Source organism: Cnephaeus nilssonii (genome assembly GCF_951640355.1).
Source record: "Cnephaeus nilssonii genome assembly, chromosome: 11".
Lineage (NCBI taxonomy): Eukaryota > Metazoa > Chordata > Mammalia > Chiroptera > Vespertilionidae > Cnephaeus > Cnephaeus nilssonii.
Genome location: NC_137082.1, coordinates 44390634 through 44414784, shown reverse-complemented (window position 1 = coordinate 44414784; position 24151 = coordinate 44390634). Strand labels below are relative to the sequence as shown.

Below are 24151 nucleotides of genomic sequence, written 5' to 3'. Positions count from 1 at the left end.
AGAAAATAGTACCACTTGGAAGGAATAGAGTTCAAGAGCTGAAAAAGTTGAAAGAGAAATAAAGGGTTTTTATGTTTGGGTTGGTTTATTTGATTTTGTTTTGTAATTTCCAGTTAGGTAAGTAACTCACTCAACAAAAGCTGTGACCTGGGCCTGCAGGGGTGACGAGACTGACACAAAGGTTGTACAAACTATCAGGAAGGACACATAAAGAAACATGATTAAAACAGTGTGATAAGTACTGTTGTAGAGGTTTAGGGGATTGCAAATGTTATCCCAAACTAAGGCCCAAAAGGATTGGAAAAGGCTTCTGTCACTGGGTTATCGCATAAACATTTCTCCTTTATCCACCTTGTGTTCCAGCCTAGAGATGTACCATGCTTACTCGTGGAGAGTAGGTTGTTTTCTGTTTTTCCCTTCAGTAAACAGTATCACAACAAACATCTTCATACGTGTATTGTAGTGCATTTGTCTGATCATGTTCTCAGGGAATTTCTTGAAGTGATGGATGGTATTTATGGCAGAGAATCTAAGGAAAAAGAGGCCAGAGCCTCTGAGTAAATAGTCAGGTATTGCATGTTTTAAAAATTCTTATAGCACACCAGTGTGCTACGACATACTGGATGAAAATTACTGGGTTAGAGCATATGAATATTTTTGAGACTCTTGATGCATAGTGTTAGATTGCCTTCCAAAAAGTGTTTTATTCCTATATAGAGAGGATGCTGTTTCTTTTTTCATTACACTCTTCTCAACATTACTTTTTAAATTTTAGGTAAATATAAGTGAATATGGTATCTCCCTATTGTTTTGATTTCCATATCAGTTATCAATAAGATCAAACATACTTTTGTGTATTTATTGGCTCTTTTTGTTGTTTTTGAGAGTTTTATGTTCTTATATGGAAGCCTTTTTTTTTTTTTTAATTTGGAACATTTCTCTTGCTCTTTTTCTCTGTATACCAGGTATTAATAATTTCAACTTGGAAGTTATCTTTTTACTTTTGTATATATTTTGTGTGTGTGTGTGTGTGTGTGTATCTGTCATTTACTTTATAATTTATTTTTAAATATCTCTACTATTTTAAACATGTCATGATCTCAAGATTTAATATATTTCAAAAACAGATGGTGTTGGAGTTGATATATAAATGTTACTTTCTACTTCTTCTGGAAAATTAAAATTTTTGTGATATTGTGCCTTAGAAATATTAAGATTGTTTTAATTTTGAAAAATACTTCTCAATATAAATTTGCATTTTAATTTGTTTAATGTTTTTGTCTTTTCATTTCTACCCTCCCACTTTCACCCCACCCCCACCCACCTCTTAGGTATGAGGCTCTCTTCCCATTGGTGTTGTCATGTTTGATGTTTGTCTGGATACATATGGAACAAGAAACCCTACAACAATCTGGTGTTTCCTGCAAACAGAAGGTAGATTGTCAAAATCATTGTTGCATTTATCTGAGAATATTAAAATACTCTATAAGGAAGTTGCAATGATATTTCATTAAACATTCTTTCTACTTAAAATTTTATGCTCTTTAAGTCATTAGTAATTAAGTTAAAATAACTTAAACAATTAGTTTGTAAGGAAATTTTTTACTTATTACAGAAAAGCATACCATTGTTTTATAGACATTATAGAGGATGGGCTTTTTAAAAGAGATTATTTGAGAATCACTGATGTGAAAAAACATTAATATAGGGGAAGGAATGGAGGAGGAGGGATGTTATCCCATTTTCCTCTATTTTTACATCTAATTTTTCTTTCTTTCAATTTATTTTACCTGGAAGAATATTTATGTTGTCACAAATCGATTAATGAATTTGATCGGAAAGGTCATTTATGTTCCCTGCTTTGTTTTTCTCCTTCTAGTCATCCTAATCCAAAATGCTTATTCTGTCACCTTAGTGATTATGGTCTCAGACCAAATCTTGGACTGTTTATTCCTCACAGTATACATTGAATTTCCTAAAAGCCAATCAGATTTTAAGGACACCTTTATTATCCTGAGGTAGAGCATTAAATTGATGTCTCTTGCCTTCATTTTAGAACTGAGGTAATTATGAGAAATTAGTGATAGAATATTTACAGTTTTACTGAGGTGAGGTAAAATGAATATTGCAGAACAATTCTTTCATAATTCATCTGTTCTTAACTGGTTCCACTTGAGTTTATAGAGAGGAATTGGTAATTTAGAATAATTAATTTCAATAAAAAAGAAACTTTATTGAAGTATATTAAATAGTTACTGTTTAACTTTCAGTCCTGGAATATTAAAATAATACATTTTGTTCAAATTTAAGTAAATGGTCAGGTTGTCCTTAATATTAAATATTAAGAACTCTAATAAGTAAATATTAAATATTAATATTTGTAATATTAAATTTTAAAATGAGGTTTATTATGTCATTTTTTATGTTCTATTTTTTACCTGAAAGCAGATGTTCCTTATTCTAGGAAAGAGTATTAAAGCATCCTAAGAACTTACTGGCAATTACATAGAGACTGAGGGATAGGGAAAGTCTCCCTTTAAACTTACTCATGATTTTTTGGAAAGTATGAGGGATTAAGCAAGAATGCACCGATCTTCTTGGAATTGAGTGACTTTCTATTTTACCAAAGACAAAAAATTTTGTTTTTCTTATAAAGAAAAATGATATCTCTACAAATATAATTAAGAGAAGAACAAAGAAACAGATATTTAATTTTATCATGCTTTTAAATACATACCATACCTGGGTTTGAGAAGATCAGGACACTGAGAAATCAGGTCTTAGAAAAATGAAGAATTATATAGGGATTTAAAAGTGAAGCATATATGTAGAATAAGAAAAAGCTCAATTCTCACTTTTATTACACATATAGCAATACTATAATTCTGTTCAGAACATTATTATCAACATATTTTATTTTTCTGGCAGACAAGGTGTAATTAAGCTATAGGAAAAGATTTATTGTTGATTTTTTGTTGTTGTTGGTACAAGGTATCTTTCTAGCAGTTGTAACTTAGACTGTCAGTTTGCCTGTGGGGGTAGAAGTAAGAGAACTGTTACTGTGCATTCATGTGTTTCTTATTTCTCCAAGGTCACCAGTATCTATTTCTCCTACAACACTGATATAACCCAGTTTCGACAGCTCTGTCTGGATGACATCCGTAGGGCCTTTTTCCTTGTATCCTTCATTTGGACTTTTGTTTTCAGTTGCTGCAACCCCCCATTTAATGGAGTAAGAGAACATGGAAGGCGTCCCTGCCTGTCACCGTTGGTGGTATTACCGTGGAGAGCATTTAACTCTCCTCTCAACCATAATTTTCTCATAGTTCACATTGTTAAAAAAATTTTGAAACTATAAAAAAGCATAAAGGCTGACATAAATAAATATGTGTGTATTTCTACCATCCATATATCAACAGTTAATATTTTGCCACATATGTCACATTTTTAAAAAAAAAACTTTACAGCTAAAGTTAAAGTCTCAACTCACAACTCAAATCTAATTTCTTCACCTAGAAGAAACTGTATTATGAGTTTGGTTTGCATCTTTTATGTGTATCCTATACTAGACTCATGTAAAATGTACCTCACATATTTTTGGATCACATCAGAGGAAATGTTGTGTGAAAGTTACTAGAATTCAAAGTTTGAAAGACAGTATGGCAGAATAAAGTCTCACTTTGGGAAGGCAGGCTGACGAGCTTCAAGAAATTCATAGGGAGGTGTTTCCTTTGAACTTAACATAGCGCAGAGCTGGACCTGTAGCCAATGTGCCCATGCTCTCCTCTACCTCTTGCTTTCACTCTCAATCTTGCCTTCTCTTTTTTTACAGGTTCCTTACACTTAGCACAGACAAGTAAAACACTTCTTTCCTTGAATCCTGCATCCCCCTAAATTATAACTTCATTTTGTTTTTTTGTTTGTTTGTTGTTAAATATATTTTTATTCATTCAGAGAGAAAGGGAAAGTGAGAGATAGAAACATCAATGATGAGAGAGAATCATGGATCCGCTGCCTCCTGCACTCCCCCTGCTGGGGAATCGAGCCACAACCAGGCATATGCCCTTGACCAGAATCAAATACGGGACCCTTCAGTCCGCAGGCCTACGCTTTATTCACTGAACCAAACAAGCTAGGGCTTCATTTTGTTTTTTTCTGTTTACTTCCAAGCTCCTTGAAAGAAAAATCTATAGTTGCTGCTACCATTTCCTCCCCTTTATGTACTATACCCTCAAGCCTGGCACGCAGTGTGTGGCACATGGTAGCTCTATGAGTATGTGTCAGGTGTCTGCTGAAGTTGTCCTCTCAGTGTTGGTAGGGCTTCCTGATGGCACAGTCTAATCTGTTCAGCTTTACATCATCACTCTGCACCATTCAACTCCATGGGCTTCTCTCTTCTTTTCCCTTGACTTGCAGGACAGGATCTCTTCTTAGCTTTCTATATAATCTCTGCTCTCCTTCACTTAAACTTATTCTTCCTTTGTCTGATCTTGAACCATGATTTTCTCCAGGCTTTGTTGTTAGCCTTCTCCTCTTACTGTACCTGGAAAATGTCATCCTCTCCCATAGCTTTGAGCGACACTTCTGTGAACATAACCCTGAGATCTACTTTTTCAGTCTTGACCTTTCTCCTGACCTCAAAAGCCATATTTCCAACATTCTGCTAGGCATCACCAGATCTGTGTCCCAAACTGGCTACAACTGCCCACCCCTTTCCAAAGTTGATCTCCTGCGGGCCTCATTGCATTTAATGGCATTGCCATACTCTCAACCACTCAAGCCATCAAACTTGTCAGATTTAACTGCTTCTTGTCCAGTTCTGAGGTCCCACTGTCTCTTCTCATTCTCCATTTCCACTCCCACTGTGCCAGTTCAGACTTTCCTGTCCCTAACATGGACTTCTGCCTCTAATTATTTCTCTCTCTGATCTGGATAGCACACTGTCACTGGTATTTCTATCATTCATCTAAAATGTTTGCTAGTTCTTCATTGTCTCCACAATGAAGTCCAAGGATTTTTATTAATATGCCACCAGTCTATATTTCCTGCTTCATCTTCCACTGAATAGTCTTTATTTTAATAAACCTTAAGCTTTTTATAACATCTGTTGACTGATTTGTGACTGTCATTTATTTTTCCACTATTTATCTTAAAATTTCCCTCATATACTTCTATATATCAGCTTAGTCTTAGTCACCATCTGGTCACTTGGAGACTCTTTCATTCATGTTTATAGTCTTTGTGCCTAGCTCTGCCTCTGATAAACACCAGACAATGCTGGTCGGTTAGTTGATTGGTTGAATGGATGGATCCATGGGTACATTTAAGGCTCAAGTCACCAGAGAGAAACATCAATGTGCAAGAGATACATTGATCAGCTGCCTTCATATGTACCGCTACCAGGGATCAAACCCGCAACCTAGGCATGCACCCTGACTGGGAATCGAACAATGTGACCTTCCTGTGCATGAGATGACGCTCCAACCAACTGAGCCACACTGTCCAGGGCAATATCTACTTTTTATTTCAGCACTAATACAAATGTAAATTTAAGAAATATCAAAAATATAGTTAACATTTTCCCATGTCTCATTCTCTATTGAATTATCTTAAAACATGATATTTACTTGTGTAGTGGGCAAACAGCAAGCATCTATGAATTGAGACAGTATTTTAGCTGAAAATGTCTATCACATGCACTAGGTCTACATTCTCCTTTTGAAAAAATCATTAGTGGCCAACTGTAGGCACAAAAATCGTATTTGCATATGCTAGAGAAGAGGAAAACAGTAACCTTCCCAAGATTACTAGTGACAACTGAGGATGACCTCCCAGGCCTCATTGTACTTAGTACACTGCTTCTTCAATCTGGTTCTTTCCTAAGAAGACAGATGGCACATTCATTTACAACAATATATGATCAAGTGTACAAATGAGAAAGCAAATTGCCCTCATAGTAAAGAGGCATATCTTTTCTAAATGAAAAAGAAATTTATATAAATTCTGTCTTGTTTTGGCATTTCCTTAACTATTTTTAGGTTTTCTTCTTAGTGACAGCATTTTTTGGAACTGGGAATATAGCTTCTATTAACAGGTAATTTTAAATTAAAACAGCATATATATATGTATATATATATATTTATATATATATACATATATATATTTATATGTATATTTGAGGAGCAAAGCAGTTTTATATATGTATTTATATATTTATATTTATACATATATTTATATATATATACATATATATGTATGTATGTATGTGTATATATATATATGTATGTATGTATGTATATACACACACATATATATATAACCAAAAAATAATACAATTGTGATTTTTGTAATTGCTTTTTATACTGAAGGATATATTGTGGAGATTGATATATACCTCATTCATTTTAGTGGCTTTATAATATTCCTTGTATGTTTGTGTTTTTAGTAAGTAGAAATTTTGAGAAAATTCATTTAAACATTCTTTTCAGCAGACATTCTTTTAAAGTTACAGTGTAAATTCTAAAATCGTTTTTCTTTATATTGGTTCTTTAGCTTTGATCTTGCCTCTGTCTACTGCTTTCTGACTGTGTTTAGTCCGTTTATGATGGGAGCCCTGATGTTGTGGAAGGTTGGTTTTCTTATTTTCTTAAGATACTAATTAATTAATATAGTGAACTCATTGTAACATTAAGATTATATAACAATTATGTGAAATTAAGGTTATATATAGTCATTGTGACAAATTTAAACAGCATGGAAAGAAGATACTGTCTCAGACACTGCAGAACGGGAGGTGGGACCCTCTAGCCTTTACTCCAAAATATAACTGATCTTTTTGCTTCACTCTTAAGCTCACTAAACTTCAAAAGAGTAGAAATTCTATGTTAGTCCCAGGAAGTGCTATCAAAGGTGATTAAAGCCTGTGGGGAAGTGCAGTACAGATCAAAACTGCTTTGCTCTTCAAGATTTAAGGGTCCCAGATCCATGTTCCTCAGCCTCGAGACTGTTGACTATATTAATCTTTTCCCAAATCCATGACCTAGAATTGATTCATTCATCCAACAAATATGTCATTGACTGCTTACATTCAGTAACGTGCCAGGCACCAGCTGGGTGCTAAGGATACCAATATAATGACTAATTCTCAGCTCATCAGGGGTTCATTCTCTTCAGTGAAATTTAATTAGTGTACTTTCCCTTCGTCTCTAGGGTCATTATGCTTGTCTTATTCTCTCTACCATAGTGCCTGGCACATTTTACAGAGTTAGTACAGTCCTCCCTTGGAATCTGAGAGGGTTTGGTTCTAAGACCCCTCACCCACCCTGCAGATACCAAAATCTATGGATGCTTCAATCTCTTATGTAATATGGTGTGGCATTTGCATATATGTAACCTACACACATCCTCTTGATTACTTTAATCATCTCTAGATTATTTATAATAGCTAATATAATGTAAGTGCTATGTAATTTGTTATTATAATGTTTTGTTTAGGGAATAATGACAGAAAAAAGTCTATACATTTTCAGTACAGATGCAACCATTATTAGGCCTAACTACATCTATATATATAAAAGCCTAAGCGACTGAACGACCGGTCAACCGGTCGCTATGACGTGCACTACCACCAGGGGACAGATGCTCAACACACAGGATCAGGCTCCCTCCTGTCTGGATTGGGCCTGCGGAGATCGGACTCCCTCCTATCTGAATCAGGCCTACGGGGATTGGGCTCCCTCCTGTCTGGATCAGGCCTGCAGGGATCGGGCTCTCTCCTGTCTGGATCAGGCCTGCAGGGATTGGGCTGAAACTGGCTATCCAACATCCCCTGAGGGGTCCTGGATTTCGAGAGGATGCTGGCCAGGCTGAGCGACCCCACTAGTGCACGAATCGATGCATTGGGCCTCTAATAGTACATATTAGCAATAATGTAATTTTTCTCCCCAAATATTTTCAATCCATAGTTGGTTGACTCTGTAGATACAGAGGGCCAATTATATACATATATTTGTTTAGATAAAGTGACTAATATCTACCAAAAATCTGATTGCCTTCTATTCAGATCACAAAAGTAATAATTGTTAATAGTATGTATCTCTTAATAGGATTAATATCCTATTTTTGTTGTTATTGCACTAATACAAATGTAACTTTAAGAAATGTTAAAAAGATGTTCATTATCTCATGTCCCATTCTCTAGTGAATTATTTTAGAACATGTGCTTCCTTAATCTTAATTTACATTTTTTATAATGGTGGTTGTTCTTTTCTCAATCTTTTAAAGACGATAGGCCTTTAATTTAAAACAAAAAATAAAAGCAAAAGTTTTTTTTTTTTTAATTTCTTTATTGATTAAGGTGTCACATATTTGTCCTCATCCCCCCATTCCCATCCCACACCCCTCCCCATGGATGCCCCAACCCCCTGTTGAACTTAACCATTGGTTAGGCTCTTATGCATGCACACAAGACCTTTGGTTGATCTCTCCCTTCTCCCCCCACCCTCCCCTATCCTCCCTCTGAGGCCCGATAGTCCGATCGGTGCCTCCTTGTTTCTGGTTCTGTTCTTGTTCATCAGTCCATGTTGTTCATCATTTCCCCTAGATGAGCGAAATCATGTGTCACTAGAGATGTACTTATAAGAATTGAATGTGCGACGGGCAATAATAGTTATGCTGACAGGCAAAAAATCAGTCTGTAGTGAGTTTCTTTCTGGACCAACAGTTCTTTTGAGACCCAATATCAATGTCCACCAGTTCCTTATGAGTACATGTCGGCACTGACCCCTCAGCTCTGGATGGTGGACAAATGGTGATAATGCAGGTCCGACTCCCTTTGGTTTGGTCTCGGCCGGACCCAGGGGGGGCACGGTTTCACCCGGACCCGGGACCCAGGCTCACCCGGATCCAGGGGCCCGCGGCCTCACCCGGACCCGGGACCCAGGCTCACCCGGATCCAGGGGCCCGCGGCCTCACCCGGACCTGGGACCCAGGCTCACCCGGACCCGGGACCCAGGCTCACCCGGATCCAGGGGCCCGCGGCCTCACCCGGACCCGGGACCCAGGCTCACCCGGATCCAGGGGCCCGCGGCCTCACCCGGACCCGGGACCCAGGCTCACCCGGATCCAGGGGCCCGCGGCCTCACCCGGACCCGGGACCCAGGCTCACCCGGATCCAGGGGCCCGCGGCCTCACCCGGACCCGGGGCCAGGCTCACCCGGATCCAGGGGCCCGCGGCCTCACCCGGACCCGGGGCCAGGCTCACCCGGATCCAGGGGCCCGCGGCCTCACCCGGACCCGGGGCCCAGGCTCACCCGGATCCAGGGGCCCGCGGCCTCACCCGGACCCGGGGCCCACGGCCTCGCCCGGATCCAGGGGCCCGCGGCCTCACCCGGACCCGGGGCCCACGGCCTCGCCCGGACCCGGGGCCCAGGCTCACCCGGATCCAGGGGCCCGCGGCCTCGCCCGGACCCGGGGCCCAGGCTCACCCAGATCCAGGGGCCCGCGGCCTCGCCCGGACCCGGGGCCCAGGCTCACCCGGATCCAGGGGCCCGCGGCCTCACCCAGACCCGGGGCCCACGGCCTCGCCCGGACCCGGGGCCCAGGCTCACCCGGATCCAGGGGCCCGCGGCCTCGCCCGGACCCGGGGCCCAGGCTCACCCGGATCCAGGGGCCCGCGGCCTCGCCCGGACCCGGGGCCCAGGCTCACCCGGATCCAGGGGCCCGCGGCCTCTCCCGGACCCGGGGCCCAGGCTCACCCGGATCCAGGGGCCCGCGGCCTCGCCCGGACCCGGGGCCCAGGCTCACCCGGATCCAGGGGCCCACGGCCTCGCCCGGACCCGGGACCCAGACTCACCCTGACCCAGTTCCCAGCCTCACCCGGACCCAGGGGCGCGCAGCTTCACCCGGATCCGGGACCCAGCGGGGTTTCGTCTTCTTGATCCCATTTCCTGTTGGTCAATTCCATCTCAGTAATTCCTTCGGCCATTTTCTCAGAGCTCCAGGGCAGCCGCCGCAGAACTCGTTGGGCGGCGGGCTCGGCGAAGCTCCGGTGTGCCCGGTGCGCGGCAGCGGGCTGGTCCGGGGTGGCTGCGTCGGCCCTTGGGTCTGCAGCGGTGGCCAGTCACCGAGCGTGCGCACCTGGCCGCTTCCGGGGCGTTGAGATTCTTGAAGGACTCGGAGGTCAGCAAGCGCGGAGTCTCCCACCCCATGACTCCCAGGGGTTCGTCTGTCCGTGCTTGGCAGCGAGTGGGGCCTTCCCCTCAGCCGGAGACCGCCGGGGGAACTGCGCGAGCACGTTCCAGGCCGCCACTGTGTCGTCTGAGCCGTAGTTCTTAAAGTGTGATCTTTGGGTCGCCGGCATCAGCATCATCCCGAGTACCCCTCTCTTTTATTCTAGTTGTAGAGCGTCTGCTCAGTCAGCCCTCCGGTGGTTCTGGATGGTGTCTGCTCCGCTCTCCCGTCGTAGACTCAAAATTGTTGTGGTAGGCAGCAATCAGGCTTCCGCCCTATGCCTCCATCTTGGTCTTCCTTTGTATAGTTAAGTCTTGATTGTTGTTGGTGTCGCTGGGAGGAATTGTCCTCCAGGCCAATTGGCCGTGCAGATCCTCTGTGTCTATAAAGGAAGAGTTGCTGTGTAGGAGACAGATTTATGGGCCGGGTCTTGGTGCAGCAAGGCTTTGGCGCTCATTGATTCTGCCTCTGGAATGTGTCCTTTATGCGAGTGGTTGAAATCTGGTGTCATCTCACACCGACCACTAGATGCCCTCGTTTCTGGGTCTCCAATGGTGTGTAGGTCAGCTACTACCTGAGACCACTCAGCAGGACTTACGGCAAAAACTGCAGTTTCCTCCTCCTGTCTGAGCGTCCCTAAAGCAGTCCGACTAGAACCGCAGTTTATCTGGTCAAGCTGCCATAGGGCAGGCCACCCACATGCAAAAGCCGTTGCTTGGAGCCCAGGTGTGCCTGCAAGACGTGCGGGGCGGACCTGCAAAACGAGCGGGGCGGGTCCCAGGGCGGGGCGGGTCTCAGGGCGGGGCGGGGCCTCAGGGCGCCACCAGGCCATGGCGAGGCGAACCGCACTGGCTGCAAGTCTGCTTTTTCTGTTTTCCACGTTTCCAAGCCCCCTCATTCCGCACTCCAGCGCAGCAAACACTGATTGCTGGGCGCACCTCCACAAGGAAGTCACTCCCACTCTCCGACAGGAAGGCCGAGAGTCCAGCCTCTTCCCGCAGGCGTCTGGGGAGCTAATCTCCCCTAGGGTTGGAACAAAAGCCACAAGTCCCTTCCCCCGACCCACGCGCCTCCGCACCTCAGCTTCTCCAGAGTTCGCTCTTTCCTCTTCTCTCTTAGCTGTAAATCCACCATTCAGCCAGCTCTCCTGTGGTTCTGGGTGGCAGACGCTCTGTGCGTGGCGAAGTTCCTTTGTTTAACTTTGAAATTGCTGTGCGCGAAGTTCCTTTGTTTGACTTCGCTGCCTTCTTAGTTCTCCTCTCTCAAAATGGCTAGAGGACTTGAGTGTAAGACAGGAAGTCTTAAGAATCCTCTAAGTCGGTGTTGGCGGTCTCCGGGGCCCCCGAGGATCTCAGTGGGGAGCTGGGCCAGGTCGGTGACGCGGGTGGGCCCGTCTCGCAGAAAGATGGTCTCTTCCTTCACCGAGAGCCGCTGCGCCGAGTCCGCGGCCGCCGCCACAGCAGCTGCCGCGGCGCCCACGAGCTCATGACCCCGGCTGCGGTGCTGGCTGAGAGGAGCCGCCGCCCGGTCTGGGGAGACGCGAGCAGGAGTCGCCGCGCTCACCAGTCCATCTTTTAGTTGTTTTTCCAAAACTGCCATGCGAGGCAGCAGATCAGCCGTTCACCTCCGCCGCCATCTTGGCTTCTCTCAAGCAAAAGTTTTCATTGGAATGCTAGACCTTTAACCTCTGTCCTCATTCAGTGAGCTTTACTGACAAAATGCACTTCAAGAGTCTCTCTGTGGATGTGGCTGGGAGCGAAGGTCCTCCTGAACTCTTTGTAGTCACATACCCTTCACTTGAAAAGGAATCTTAGGCAGTCTTGAACATTTCTTTTCCATGTCTCCTCTCCTCTTTTTTAAAAATATCAAATAATATGTATTTTTTATAAATTGGTCATTGGAAAACAGCATCTCAAAATATTATTAGTGTTAGCTCTGGATTATGGATTTTCAACCTCTATAAATTTTATTATGCCTTTCTCATTGTTTTACAGTTTTTTACAGTATGTATGAATTTCATAAACATAAATAAATTAGTATTAACGTAAAACAACCAAAGCAATGGTAAAGCAGCTGAATTATATTTATGGAGTTACAATATCAAATAACCAGATGGGTTCAGGGATCAGTGAATCCAATTATCAGGTTTCAAAATTTATTTGATTTGGCCATTCTGTGCCTTTCACACCCTCTTGGAAGCATTTGAACATGGTCCTTAATATAAGTAGTTATGAGGAACAAAAATTTGTAATAGATTTTATTTGGAATGTGGTGATATTATGTTTTTATACTACATATTATATTAATGTAGGTTTTAAAGTCAGCTTCATCGCTGTTCTGTGTGTCATTGGTGTCATGGTTTTATTTCAGCATTCGCTCTTCACTGATATAGATAAAAGTCATTTGAGAAACTGAAATATTTCTATAAACAGGAATAACATTTATTTCAAAAAGCTTTTCAAATGCTTCGGCTGTTCATGGCATCATTTGTTGTTCTTTTAAACAGATTTTTATCCCCTTTGTTCTGGTGATGTGTGCTTTTGAAGCTGTTCAATTAACTACCCAGTTATCATCAAAAAGGTAAGGCGAATATTTAAGAACTATTGGATTTGCCCACTTTTTGGAAATGAGGGTAAACATTTGAGGATATTTGGTATGATTACTGTTAAGACACTGTAACATAGATTGTTTATTATAAAAATGAAAAAAAGATACTTCACCCTTTTAGTCAGAGTTCAATTTCATTAGAGGAAATCAGTTGATCAGAGTCTCTGGTAGACAAATATGCTTTCTTAACAATGAAATGTTATTAGAATATTATTAAAGCTAATGAAGAGCCTCCTTACAAAACAGTAAAACATAAATGTTAAATTTTTGTGGTGAGTAACTTGTATGTTATAGATATAACTGTGCCTACAAAACAAGGGATATCATTCTATTTTGGGGATTATTTCTTAAATATGTATTAAACAAATGTATTAACATTATTTCATTTTGCATGGCTTGAAATTAACTTCTAAATGTCAATAATATACATAGTTTCTTAGTCTTGATTTTTACATATTTGACAAACAGAATGGAAAGTACTCTTTCTGAGTTTGGGGGAATTTCTGGAGCAGTCAGTCTTTAGCAATCAAGCCTCTGGAAGAGAAGCTGTCAACTCTATTCTTTGCTTTTTTAACCAATAAAATTGCCTTATCAGCACTGGACTAAAAGACACTTGAGATAAATATGAAGCTTTTTAGCAGTTCTGTTATTCTTGGATCAAACTAGCATATTCAGTGCTGAAAGAAGTAACTAATATTAGAATAAATTTGCATGTTCTTCTTGATGAGTTTAAGCTAGAACTGGGCTTAGCATATTATTATGCATGTGAAATAATAAAAAAAGAAACATATTTTTTCCTACTGTTTAAAAATAGTAGAAATCTGGTTTCTAGTTTTATTTTGTATATTTTTGCAGGATATTTACATGAACTTAACATTGAAAGCATTTAAGCCTTGTCAATATCACATAAAAGATAGTTACTTAACTGGTAACTAATAGGTACTTTCTTGCATTTATTAATGGATAAATTTTTTAGAAGAGATTTTAATTAATGTTTAAATATAAAGAGCTGGGGGCATATGGAGTGAGAAATAGAAGGCTCATCAAAATGAATGTATGTATGCATACGTATATTTTTGTGTTTGTGTGTGTGTACACATGTACCCCTGTATGCACATGTGTGTATTAACTCTATCCTGAGACTAATGCAGTGAAAAACTCAACACAAAGGGAAAAACTGAGGCAAAGATGACAAAGTTGAGGCTTTATAAATGTCTTCTCTTTTGCCCTGGCTGGTGTGGCTCAGTTGGTTGGAGCGTCGTCCTATGCACTTGAAAGGTTGTCGATTTAATTCCTAGTCAGGGCACATGCCCAAGTTGGGGGTTCATCCCTGGTTGGGGTGCGTGTGGGAGGCAGCCAATCGATGTTCTGCTCTCACATCATTGTTTCTCTCCTTCCCCCTTCCACTCCTTCTAGATGTCAATAAAAAAATTTTTAAATAAATGATTCCACTTATACAGCATCTTGAAATGGCAAAGTTATAGAAACAGGGAAGACATTATTGGTTCCCAGAGGTTAGGGGTTGGGCAGGGCTCTGTGAGAGGAGGATAGGTGTGGCTGTAAAAGAGGATCATGAGGGAAGTGTAGTGATGGAAGCATTCTGTATCTTGACAGTATCAATGTCAGTCTCCTGGTTGTGATACTGTACTATGTTTTTATAAAATATTACCATTGGAGGAAACTGGGCAAAGGGTACATAGGATTCTTCTGTATTATTTCTTGCAATTGCATGTGAATCTACAATTATCTAAAATAAAAAAGTCATAATTCATGTCCCTTTCATACTATCGAAATAGATATTCAAAGTGTTAAATAACATTTTTGAAGTTTAGTTCATTACCATGGGACAGTTGTCCATGATAATATGAAAAGAGCTTTTGTCGAAAGTAAAATTTTCAGAAGCAAAAATACTAACAGAATATTGGGTTATTTGACTATTCTCATTTTTATTTTAATGTGGTTTAAAAATGTGCCTGTTGTATTATGTGTAATTTTTCTTTCTTTTTCCTTCTTCAGTCTTTTTCTCATGGTTCTCGTCATATCAGACATTATGGCTTTGGTAAGACATTCTTGGATATTCAGTATAAATAAGATTGAGAAGCTAGTTTAATCAAGATAAGTATGAGTTCATTTCTGTACATGGAATCTTTTGATACTGAGTTATAAGTGCTGGAATAATTTACACATATAAATTTCTTTCTATATGACTTATACAGTAAGAGTTCTCTTGTTAAAATGTGAAAAGTTTTCTTTATTTTTTCTTTTCTTTTTTTGAATTTCTCATGTTATACCTAGTCTTCTATGGTGCATTGTGTCTGAAAGAACTTCCGTAGGAAGTTAACAGAAAAGCTAACTTCAGGTTTAGGCAATACATTATTTTTCTGCTTGAAATGTTGATTATTTAACCATTTCCTCCGATTGAAAAAGAAAGGGAAAAGGAGGGAGAGAGAAGTGGAAGGAAAGAGGAAGTGGAGCTTTTCAAGTGGGAAAATGTTGTCAAAATGGTAGCGCTAATAAGTGAATTCAGAGTGAGGAGCATGTAGGTGGGCCATTTGTACGTAGTGTGTTAACAAAAAGAACCTATTTTACCTGCAAGTTTAGGGGTTCCCAACCCAGGGGGTCCCCTCAGGTTGGATGATTCACTAAATGGACTCAGACTCACTGAAGACGGCTATATTCACAGCTATGGTTTATTGCGGGGAAAGGATGCAGATTATAGTCTGCCCAGAGAGGAGACACAGAGGGCAGAGGCCAGGAGGGTGCAGGCGTCCAGGCACAGAGCTCTGTCAATCCTCTCCCTTCAGAGTCAGGACAGCATCCCTCTTCCAGCATCAGCGTGTGGCAGTACACAGAGCACTGCCAGCCATTGTCACCAGAGCCTTGTGTTCAGGTTGTTCCCATGGCTGACCTTTCATCTCCATGACCGTTCAGTGACCAAGGGCCCATGCATGACAGTCCGAGGGCCCAGAAATACCTCTCAGGAGCTAGGCAAGAGACAGGCCTCTCTTTGGGTATGGTTAAGTCTTTACTACGCTAATCCTATGCTAGAAGTGATTAGAGACAGCAATTACAGTAACTTCTCACATTAGATTCCTAGTCATTTGATTTAGATGAGAGCATCTTTGTGTTGTATTGAACTGGGTTTTCAGTACAGGCATACCTCACAGATATTTCAGCCTCAGTTCCAGACCACCTCAATAAAGCAACATCACGATAAAGTAAGACATAATCTTTTTGCTGGGGAGACCTTCTTGTCTTTAATTTATTTTTAAAAAGCACACACACAATATCTGTGAAGCACAATAAAGCAAAGTGCAATAAAATGTGTGCCTCTGTCTGAAATGGACCACACATAACGTTAGAATCAATCAGCTTTCAGTTTTACTCACAACGTGGCAATAGGCAAGACATATTAACAGAAGGGAATTTAAATTCTGATTTCAAATTTTATATAGAGTCAAATTGTTTAACTTAGAAAATGATTTGTGTCTAGCTTCTGCTTACTCCGAAGGCATCATCTCTCACCTGTCTCTCCTGTTTTCTCTACCCCAGCCACACCTTGGACCTGCCAAGCTCTACCTGAACTGTTGACATTTATATAGCTTACACCGTCTGTCAGAAACATACTTCTCACATCTCCCCAATCTCCTCTTTCACTGACTCTTACTTTCACTTAGATTTTTAGACTTTTTACTGAGCTGCCTCCCCTTATATTCCAGGCAGGGTGTGTTCCTCTTCTTCTGTGCCCCTTAATGACCTGAGTTTTCTAGTGGTCACACTCATCACACACACACACACTGGTAACTTGACAGCATCATTCACCAGATTATACACCCTCTGAAAGAGCATTTACTTCCAGAACCTAACACAGTGACTAGCACATAGTAGGTGGTCAGTGAATATTGGTTGATGAATGGATGATATGGCTTCTTTTCACTGAGGTCTTTGGTATTATTTAATGCCTTCTATAAAAGTTGATTTTCTTTATTTCTAGTTATTAACAAAATTCACTTTTGCATTCATTTGATTGAATGGTAATGCTATTTCTGGCTTTTAGATTATTGCATGTTTTAGTCAAAGCAAACATTTCAATAAGAGATAAATTCTTATTGATTCCAGTCATATAGTGGTTCTGAGCAATCAGAAATCTGAAACACATAATCCTAAAACAACATTGTTTTTCTGACTAAATCTAAACAGCCTTTGTTTTTCTTGGAACCATCTTTTGTTTTATTTTACAGCATTTTTTCTTCTTGGTCAAGGATTATGGCAGCTGGCTTGATATTGGAACAAGGTATAGTATATATTCACACAGAAATTCTTAACAATCCAGTGGAAAAAGTAAATTGATATCTTAGTATGTATGGAAGATGCCAAATTGATTTTTGAGGTAAGCATAGCAAGCAACAGTTATTTTAAGCCTCTGGAAGTGAAACCTATCTCTCAAATTCTTGGCACTAACATATTAGCAAATGTTTTCTTGGGATGACATGTGTATATCTGTTAAGTGTGGAGAGAAGGACAGGACGGCAGGAAGGTGCAGGGACACAGCCTGAATCTGGGTGTTGAGATCACACCACAATCTGTGTTCTCATCATCATTAGAAAAATGAAACTGTTCAGGTTACAGTGTGAATTTTATGTGGCAGTTTTAATTGGAGGATGGGTTATTTTGCTACAGAAACACTTCTTACACCTGAAGAGAAGCCAGGTTAAGCAGGGACTGAGAAAAGTTAAGAATTGTTGAGGGAGGTATCAAATTGGTATAATAATTAGTATTAAAATGTCATTTATTGCCCACAGTGTATTTTGAGTTGTAGGTATGTTATTTCATTAGTTCTCATGATAGTAATTCAAAGAAAATATAATTATTTCCATTTTACAGAGGATGAAACTGGCTCCAAAAGATTAGAATTACACAATAATGTGACATAGCTGTTTTATTCTTTTGTATTGTATATATAGATCATCCTATATAATAAAGAGGTAATATGCAAATTAACCCTCACTCCCTCACAAGATGGCTGCCTATGACCAGGCCAGCAGGGGGGTTAGTGAGGGACGACCAAACGACTGAACAAGCAGGCTGGGTGGGGCCATCAGGCCCATGGGGGGGGCTGTGAGGGGCAACCAGGCCGGCAGGGGGGGCAGTTGGGGGCAACCAGGCAAGCAGAGGGGGGCATTTGGGAGTGACCAGGCTGGCAGGGGGGACAGTTAGGGGCGACCAGGCCGGCCGGCAAGCAGAGGCAGTGAGGGACAATCAGGCCGGGCGGGGCAGGTGGGCAGTTAGGGGTTACCAGGCAGGCAGGCAGGTGAGCGATTAGGAGCCAGCAGTCCAGGATTGTGTGAGGGATGTCCCCAAATGGGTCCCGGATTAGAGAGAGTGCAGGCTGGGCTGAGGGGCACCCCCGCATGCACAAATTTCATGCACCGGGCCTGTAGTCTATAATAATAACAGTGTAATATGCTAATTAGATGGATGTCCTTCCAGACGACCTTCCAGACAAAGCTGGGGCTACGAGAGAAGCCCGGGTCCCAGGTGCCAGAGGGAAGCCAGTGCTGGCAGCCAGGGGAAAGAAGGCCTACTCTTGCATTAGGCCTCTAGTTTCTTCAGAAAAAACATCACATAGTGGATACTCACAATGTGTAAAGTATTCTCGGTCATCGGCAAGGACCCAAAAGTGAATGAAATTGCCGGCCTCGAGGCTTAGTGATGCCCTGTGACTGGAGAGAGAGACTCACTCATCAGGATGTGGGGAATTCAGGCACTGAGTGGAGGGTCCTAATGCATAACTTGTGAGGGTGGGGGTTGTTCCAGCCGGGAAGCATCTGACTGACACCTGGCCGTGCATTCAGGGAGATTGTGGTCTAGCACAGGCTCCGGAGCATGATAATTACAATGCAGGCAGCACCGGGTAAGGGCTGTGTGAATACCGAAGGGAGGCCAAGGCCACTTCAGGCTTCAGTGACTGAAAAAGCTGTGCAAGGTCTGCATTTAAGCTGGGCCTTCAGTGGAGGATATAATTTCAATTAGTGGACTCAGAGGTTTGCAAAGAGTATTTTAGACAGACAGAGTGGATAAAGGCAAAGCTATTGAGGTGAAAAAGCCTAATGCTTGTGTTTGTGAAGTGGGATAAATTACTTGGATTTCAGAAACCATACATTTTCTAGAAATTTCTAGAAAACAGCCTTTGAGAGCCTTAAATTGGACTCCCTTGCATACAAAGTGACAGTGTACATTCTACTGGCCTATAAGTGAGGAGCCATATTTTTGTTTCTACTTGAACTTTGGTATTTTGGATGTTACTTTCACGAGTGAATCATTGCCTGGGAGTTAGGAATCTTGACTGCCTTTGTTAAACAAGTTTACTCCAGGGTGAGGTAGGGGAGGGAGGGAAGGAACTGTGTCTAGAAGTCGAGGCACTGGCTGAGTTAGCTCTGCCAGGGTCATTACAGCGTTGCCCTATGGGTGCCTGGTGTCACAGCCTTCGCAGCCAGTCTTCAGTTCTCTTTCCATTCCCTGGAAGTCACTCTGTACCACCAGGCATGGCTTTATCCTGCTTCCTGCAGGGTTACTTCCTATGCTGGGAGGCCTTTCACTAACTTTCACTTTCGTTTTCCTAGATAGATTTTTTTTTTTTAATTATAGTAATGTTTGGGTCAAATAAACTCACAAAAATTCTTTTTAAAAAACACCAAAAAATTATCCTATATAATAAAAATGTAATATGCAAATTGGTGGAATGACTAGTTGGCAGGGGGCGGGACCGGCAAGCAGGCAGCACCAGGCCAGCCAAGGCACATGCCAGCAGGCAGAGGGAGGGAACGGCAATGAAGGGGGTGACCAGCGGTGGTGGAGGGGCAATGGGGGGTGGGGCCGGCCACTCACCATCCCCAGATTGGCCCACCCAGTTGCCTCCTGCAGAGGGAGGCCACCAGTGGCAGCAGTGGCAGGGCGATGGGGGGTGGGACCGGCCGCTCGCAGGTGCTGTCCCCTGATCAGCCCGCCCGGTCGCCTCCTGCAGAGGGAGGCCAGACTGCGGCTTAGGCCCGCTCCCCATGGGGAGCGGGCCTAAGCCATCATTCGGACATCCCCTGAGGGCTCCCAGACTGCGAGAGGGCACAGGCTGGGCTGAGGTACCCCACCCCCCCGAGTGCATGAGTTTTCGTGCGCTGGGCCTCTAGTGGTAGTATACATATACTAGATGCCCGGTGCACGAAATTCGTGCACGGGGGGGGGGGGGGGGTTTGGTGTCCCCAAGCCCAACCTGCACCCTCTCCAATCTGGGACCCCTTAAGGTATGGCCGACTGCCCGTTTAGGCCTGATCCCGGTTCGGGCCTAAACGAGCAGTCGGACATCCCTCTCACAATCCAGGACTGCTGGCTCCCAACTGTTCACCTGCCTGCCTTCCTGATTGCCCCTAACCACTTCTGCCTGCCAGCCTGATCACCGCCTAACCACTCCCCTGCCAGCCTGATTGATGCCTAACTGCTCCCCTGCCAGCCTGTTTGCCCCTAACTGCCCTCCCCTGCAGGCCTGGTCACCCCTAACTGCCCTCTCCTGCAGGCCTGGTCCCCCCCAACTGCTCTCCACTGCAGGCCTGGGTCCCCCCAAACTGCCCTTCCCTGCAGGCCCAGTCACCCCCAACTTCCCTCCTCTGCCAGCCTGGTCACCCCTAACTGCCATCTCCTGCAGGCTTTATCACCCCCAACTGCCCTCCCTTGCAGGCCTGGTCCCTCCAAAATGCCCTCCCCTGCTGGCCATCTTGTAGTGGCCATCTTGTGTCCACATGGGGGCAGCTATCTTTGACCACATGGGGGCAGCCATCTGGTGTGTTGGAGTGATGGTCAATCTGCAAATTACTCTTTTATTAGATAGGATAGAGGCCTAATGCATGGGTGGGAGCCAGCTGGTTTGCCCTGAAGGGTGTCCCAGATCAGGGTGGGGTTTCCCTTGGGGCGTGGGGCGGCCTGGGTGAGGGGCCTGTGGTTTGCAGGCCGGCCACACCCCCCAGCGACCCAAGCGGAGGCCCTGGTATCTGGGGTTTATTTATCTTCTACAATTGAAACTTTTTAGCCTGGAGTGGAGCCAAGCCTCCTGCTTGCTCTGTGGTGGCAGCCATTTCTGCTGCTATTTATTTACCTTCTATAATTGAAACTTTGTAGCCTTAAGCAGAGGCCTGGGTCGGCCAGGGTGTGTGGAAAGCTTGGCTTCCTCCATCACCGGGGACAACCCTAGCCTCCTGCTCTCTCTAGCTCGGTGGCTGCCGCCATTTCTGTTGGGATTTATCTTCTATAATTGAAACTTTGTAGCCTTGAGTGGAGGCCTCCACCCACCAGGGTATGTGGAAAGCTTGGCTTCCTCCATCGCCAGGGAAACCCAAGCCTCCCTCCTGCTCACTCAGTGGCTGCAGCCACCTTGGTTGGGGTTAATTTGCATACTCGCTTCTTGATTGGCTGGTGGGCATGGCTGGTGGGCGTGGCTTTGGGTGTAGCAGAGTGGTGGTTAATTTGCATATTACTTTTATTAGATAGGATATATCATAAGATTTACCATCTTAACCATTTTTAAGTGTATATTTCAGTATTAAGTATATTCACATTGTGCAACCAACCTCTAGAACTTTTTTATCTTGCAAAACTGAAACTCTTTATTTGCCCTTGCCCCAGCCCCAGCCCCGTTCTCTTTTCTGTCTCTATGAATTACGCTATTCTAGGTACCTTATCTAAGTGGAATCACACAATATCTGTCCTTGTGTCACTGGCTACTTTCACTTAGCATAATGTTCTCAAGGTTCAGCCATGTTGTAGCATGTGTCAGGATTTCTTTCTTTTTGAATCCTGGATAACATTCCATTGTGTGTATATACTAGGAGCCCAGTGCACGAATTTGTGCACCTTGAAAGGATCTGTGGGTTGCGAGGCTGTGGTGGGCACAGGGGCAGGTCTGGGCCCATCCTCTGTGCCCCTGCCTGGCCTTTCCCGCTGTGGCCCCCAGTCCCCTGTCTGCCGACAGCCCCGCTCCTGCCACCGCCGCTCCCACGTGCTGACGGTGCCGGCCCCTCTCGCACCCACTGATGGTGCGAAGTGATTGGGGCCCGTGCCAGCAGATGGTGCAAGTGGCGGCGGCTGCCCCGATTGCCCCTCAGGAGCAGGGGGAGGTGGAGAAGCCCTCAGGGGCAATCGGGGCCAGCAGCCACCACTCACACCAGCTGATGCCAGGCGCTGACAGTGAGTGCGAGCGGCAGCTCCAGCACCAGCTGCAGGTGCAAGTGGGATTGGCGCTGGCAGTGGGTGCAGGCAGTGGCACCAGCAGCGGGTCCGAGCGGGGCTGTCACTGGCAGCGGGTGCGAGAGGCAGCTGCTGGCCCCGATCGCCCCTCAGGAGTGGGGGTAGGTAGAGAAGCCCTGAGAGGCAATTGTGGCCAGCAGCCGGCGCTCGCACCTACTGATGGCACTGAGCAATCAGGGTCGGCACCAGGCACTGGCAGTGGGTGCAAGCGGCGGCTCCGGTGCCAGTAGTGGGTACGAGTGGGGCTGGCGCCGGCAGCAGGTGCAAGCGCTAGGTGGGACTGCGGCGCGTGGGAGCAAAGAATTTTCAGTAACCGCCAGAGGCTCGCTCCGATGACAGTGGCCAGTGCTCTGCCTTGGTCTGGCACCCCACTCACCTGCTCTACCATCCTGCTGCAGCCGACTCCTGTCATGTTCCGCACGCACCCCCTGGTGGTCAGCGCACGTCATAGTGACCAGTTCTGTTCCACTGTTCAGTCTATTTGCATATTAGGGTTTAATATATATAGATCATTTTAATATATATAGATAATTTTGATAATGAAATTATCAGTGGATACTTAGGTTGCTTCCACCCTTTGGCTATTGTAAATAATGCTGCTGTGAACATGGGTGTGCATTACCTGTTTGAGTCCCTTCTTTCGGTTCTATCAGATATATGTACCCAGAAGTGGGATTGCTGGATCATATGGTAGTTCTATTCTTAATTTTTTGAGAAACCGCCATAATGTTTTCCATAGGAGTCATACCGTTTTACATTCCTACCAACAGTACACAAGAGTTCCAGTTTCTCCACATCCTTGCCAATCCTTTTCTGCTTCTATTTTTGTTTTGTTTTGATATAGTCATCCTGATGGGTGAGAGGTATTAGCTCATTGTAGTTTTGATTTGCATTTCCCTAATAATTAAACATGTTGAACATTTTTCATATACTTGTTGGCCATTTGTATGTCTTCTTTGGGGAAATATCTATTCAACTACTTTTCCCATTTTCAAATGGGTTTTTGGCTTTTTATTGTTGAGTTGTAGTAGTTCTTTATATACTGGTAATCTGCATATTAACTCCTTATCAGATATATGATTTACAAATATTTTCTCCTATTCTGTAGGTTGCCTTTTTCCTCTGTTAATTGTGTCCTTTGATGCACAGGAGTTTTAATTTTGAGGTAGTTCAGTTTAGTTATTTTTATATTTGTTACCTGTGTTTGCTTGGTCATCTTTAACCGAGGCTTTGAACCATTGCAAAACTTGCACATAACATCTACTATGATGTTCTTCTTGGTACATACAAGTACTTGTATAGTACCTCTGGCCCTATTCCTGGCGCTCCTTTATACAACTATTGTGGGAATAGAGTGTTCATCAGAGAGGAAATAATAGCGAAAGCAAGGCTGCGGAGGCATAAAACAAACCGTGAGCATCATTCAAACCGAGGGGAATAGCATGAGCATTAGCACCCGAAGGCTGAGAAAGCTGCGACGGCCCTCTCTGCAGTACGAGCCACGAGAAAAGATGTGAACTCGCGTGTCAGTACTTTACTGAGTTATGACACATATTAAAATCCTATTAATTAATGCTAGACAGGGTAAGAACTGCTGTAGAAACATTTGTGGTTTTTTACTATGGGAGCTGACCTACACTTACTATGACCATATGTCTGGGTTCACCTGGAACAGCCCTGGTTTATTCTATTGTCCTGGAATATTCATGACACAACATTAAAAATCCAAAGTGGATGGGAAGTTGATAAAGGCACAGCTGGTTAATGAGTTATGTGAAGCCTCAGTTTATCTCAGTCTCAATGCTTCATCCTCACAGGTCTAATGCCCATAAGTTATATGGGATGCTTGCCCTGGGAGACTTCTCGAAGGCAGATTTAATAGAGGATTCCAGAGCTCAGTTCTGCTCACCAGGCTGAGGCATTGAACCAGCCAGCACAAATTCCCCATGTACTTTTCTGGCATTCCCGCTGAAATTTCTCCCTGCCCTGCTCTGCTTTTGTCTTCCCTATTTCTTACTGTTCT

The 24151-nt window shown here is 43.6% G+C and overlaps 1 protein-coding gene across 3 annotated transcripts in view; it reads left to right on the top strand.

Moving 5' to 3' along the window:
- Window positions 1–24151, top strand: part of PIGN (phosphatidylinositol glycan anchor biosynthesis class N) — an 81935-nt gene that overhangs the window by 52507 nt on the left and 5277 nt on the right. For all 3 annotated transcript variants that reach the window (XM_079785037.1, XM_079785036.1, XM_079785038.1), the window contains 7 exons: window positions 1332–1434; window positions 3092–3178; window positions 6039–6094; window positions 6553–6628; window positions 12737–12810; window positions 14854–14896; window positions 17079–17131. In XM_079785037.1, the coding sequence (XP_079641163.1) occupies window positions 1332–1434; window positions 3092–3178; window positions 6039–6094; window positions 6553–6628; window positions 12737–12810; window positions 14854–14896; window positions 17079–17131 (492 nt within the window). The remainder of the gene's footprint in view (window positions 1–1331; window positions 1435–3091; window positions 3179–6038; window positions 6095–6552; window positions 6629–12736; window positions 12811–14853; window positions 14897–17078; window positions 17132–24151) is intronic.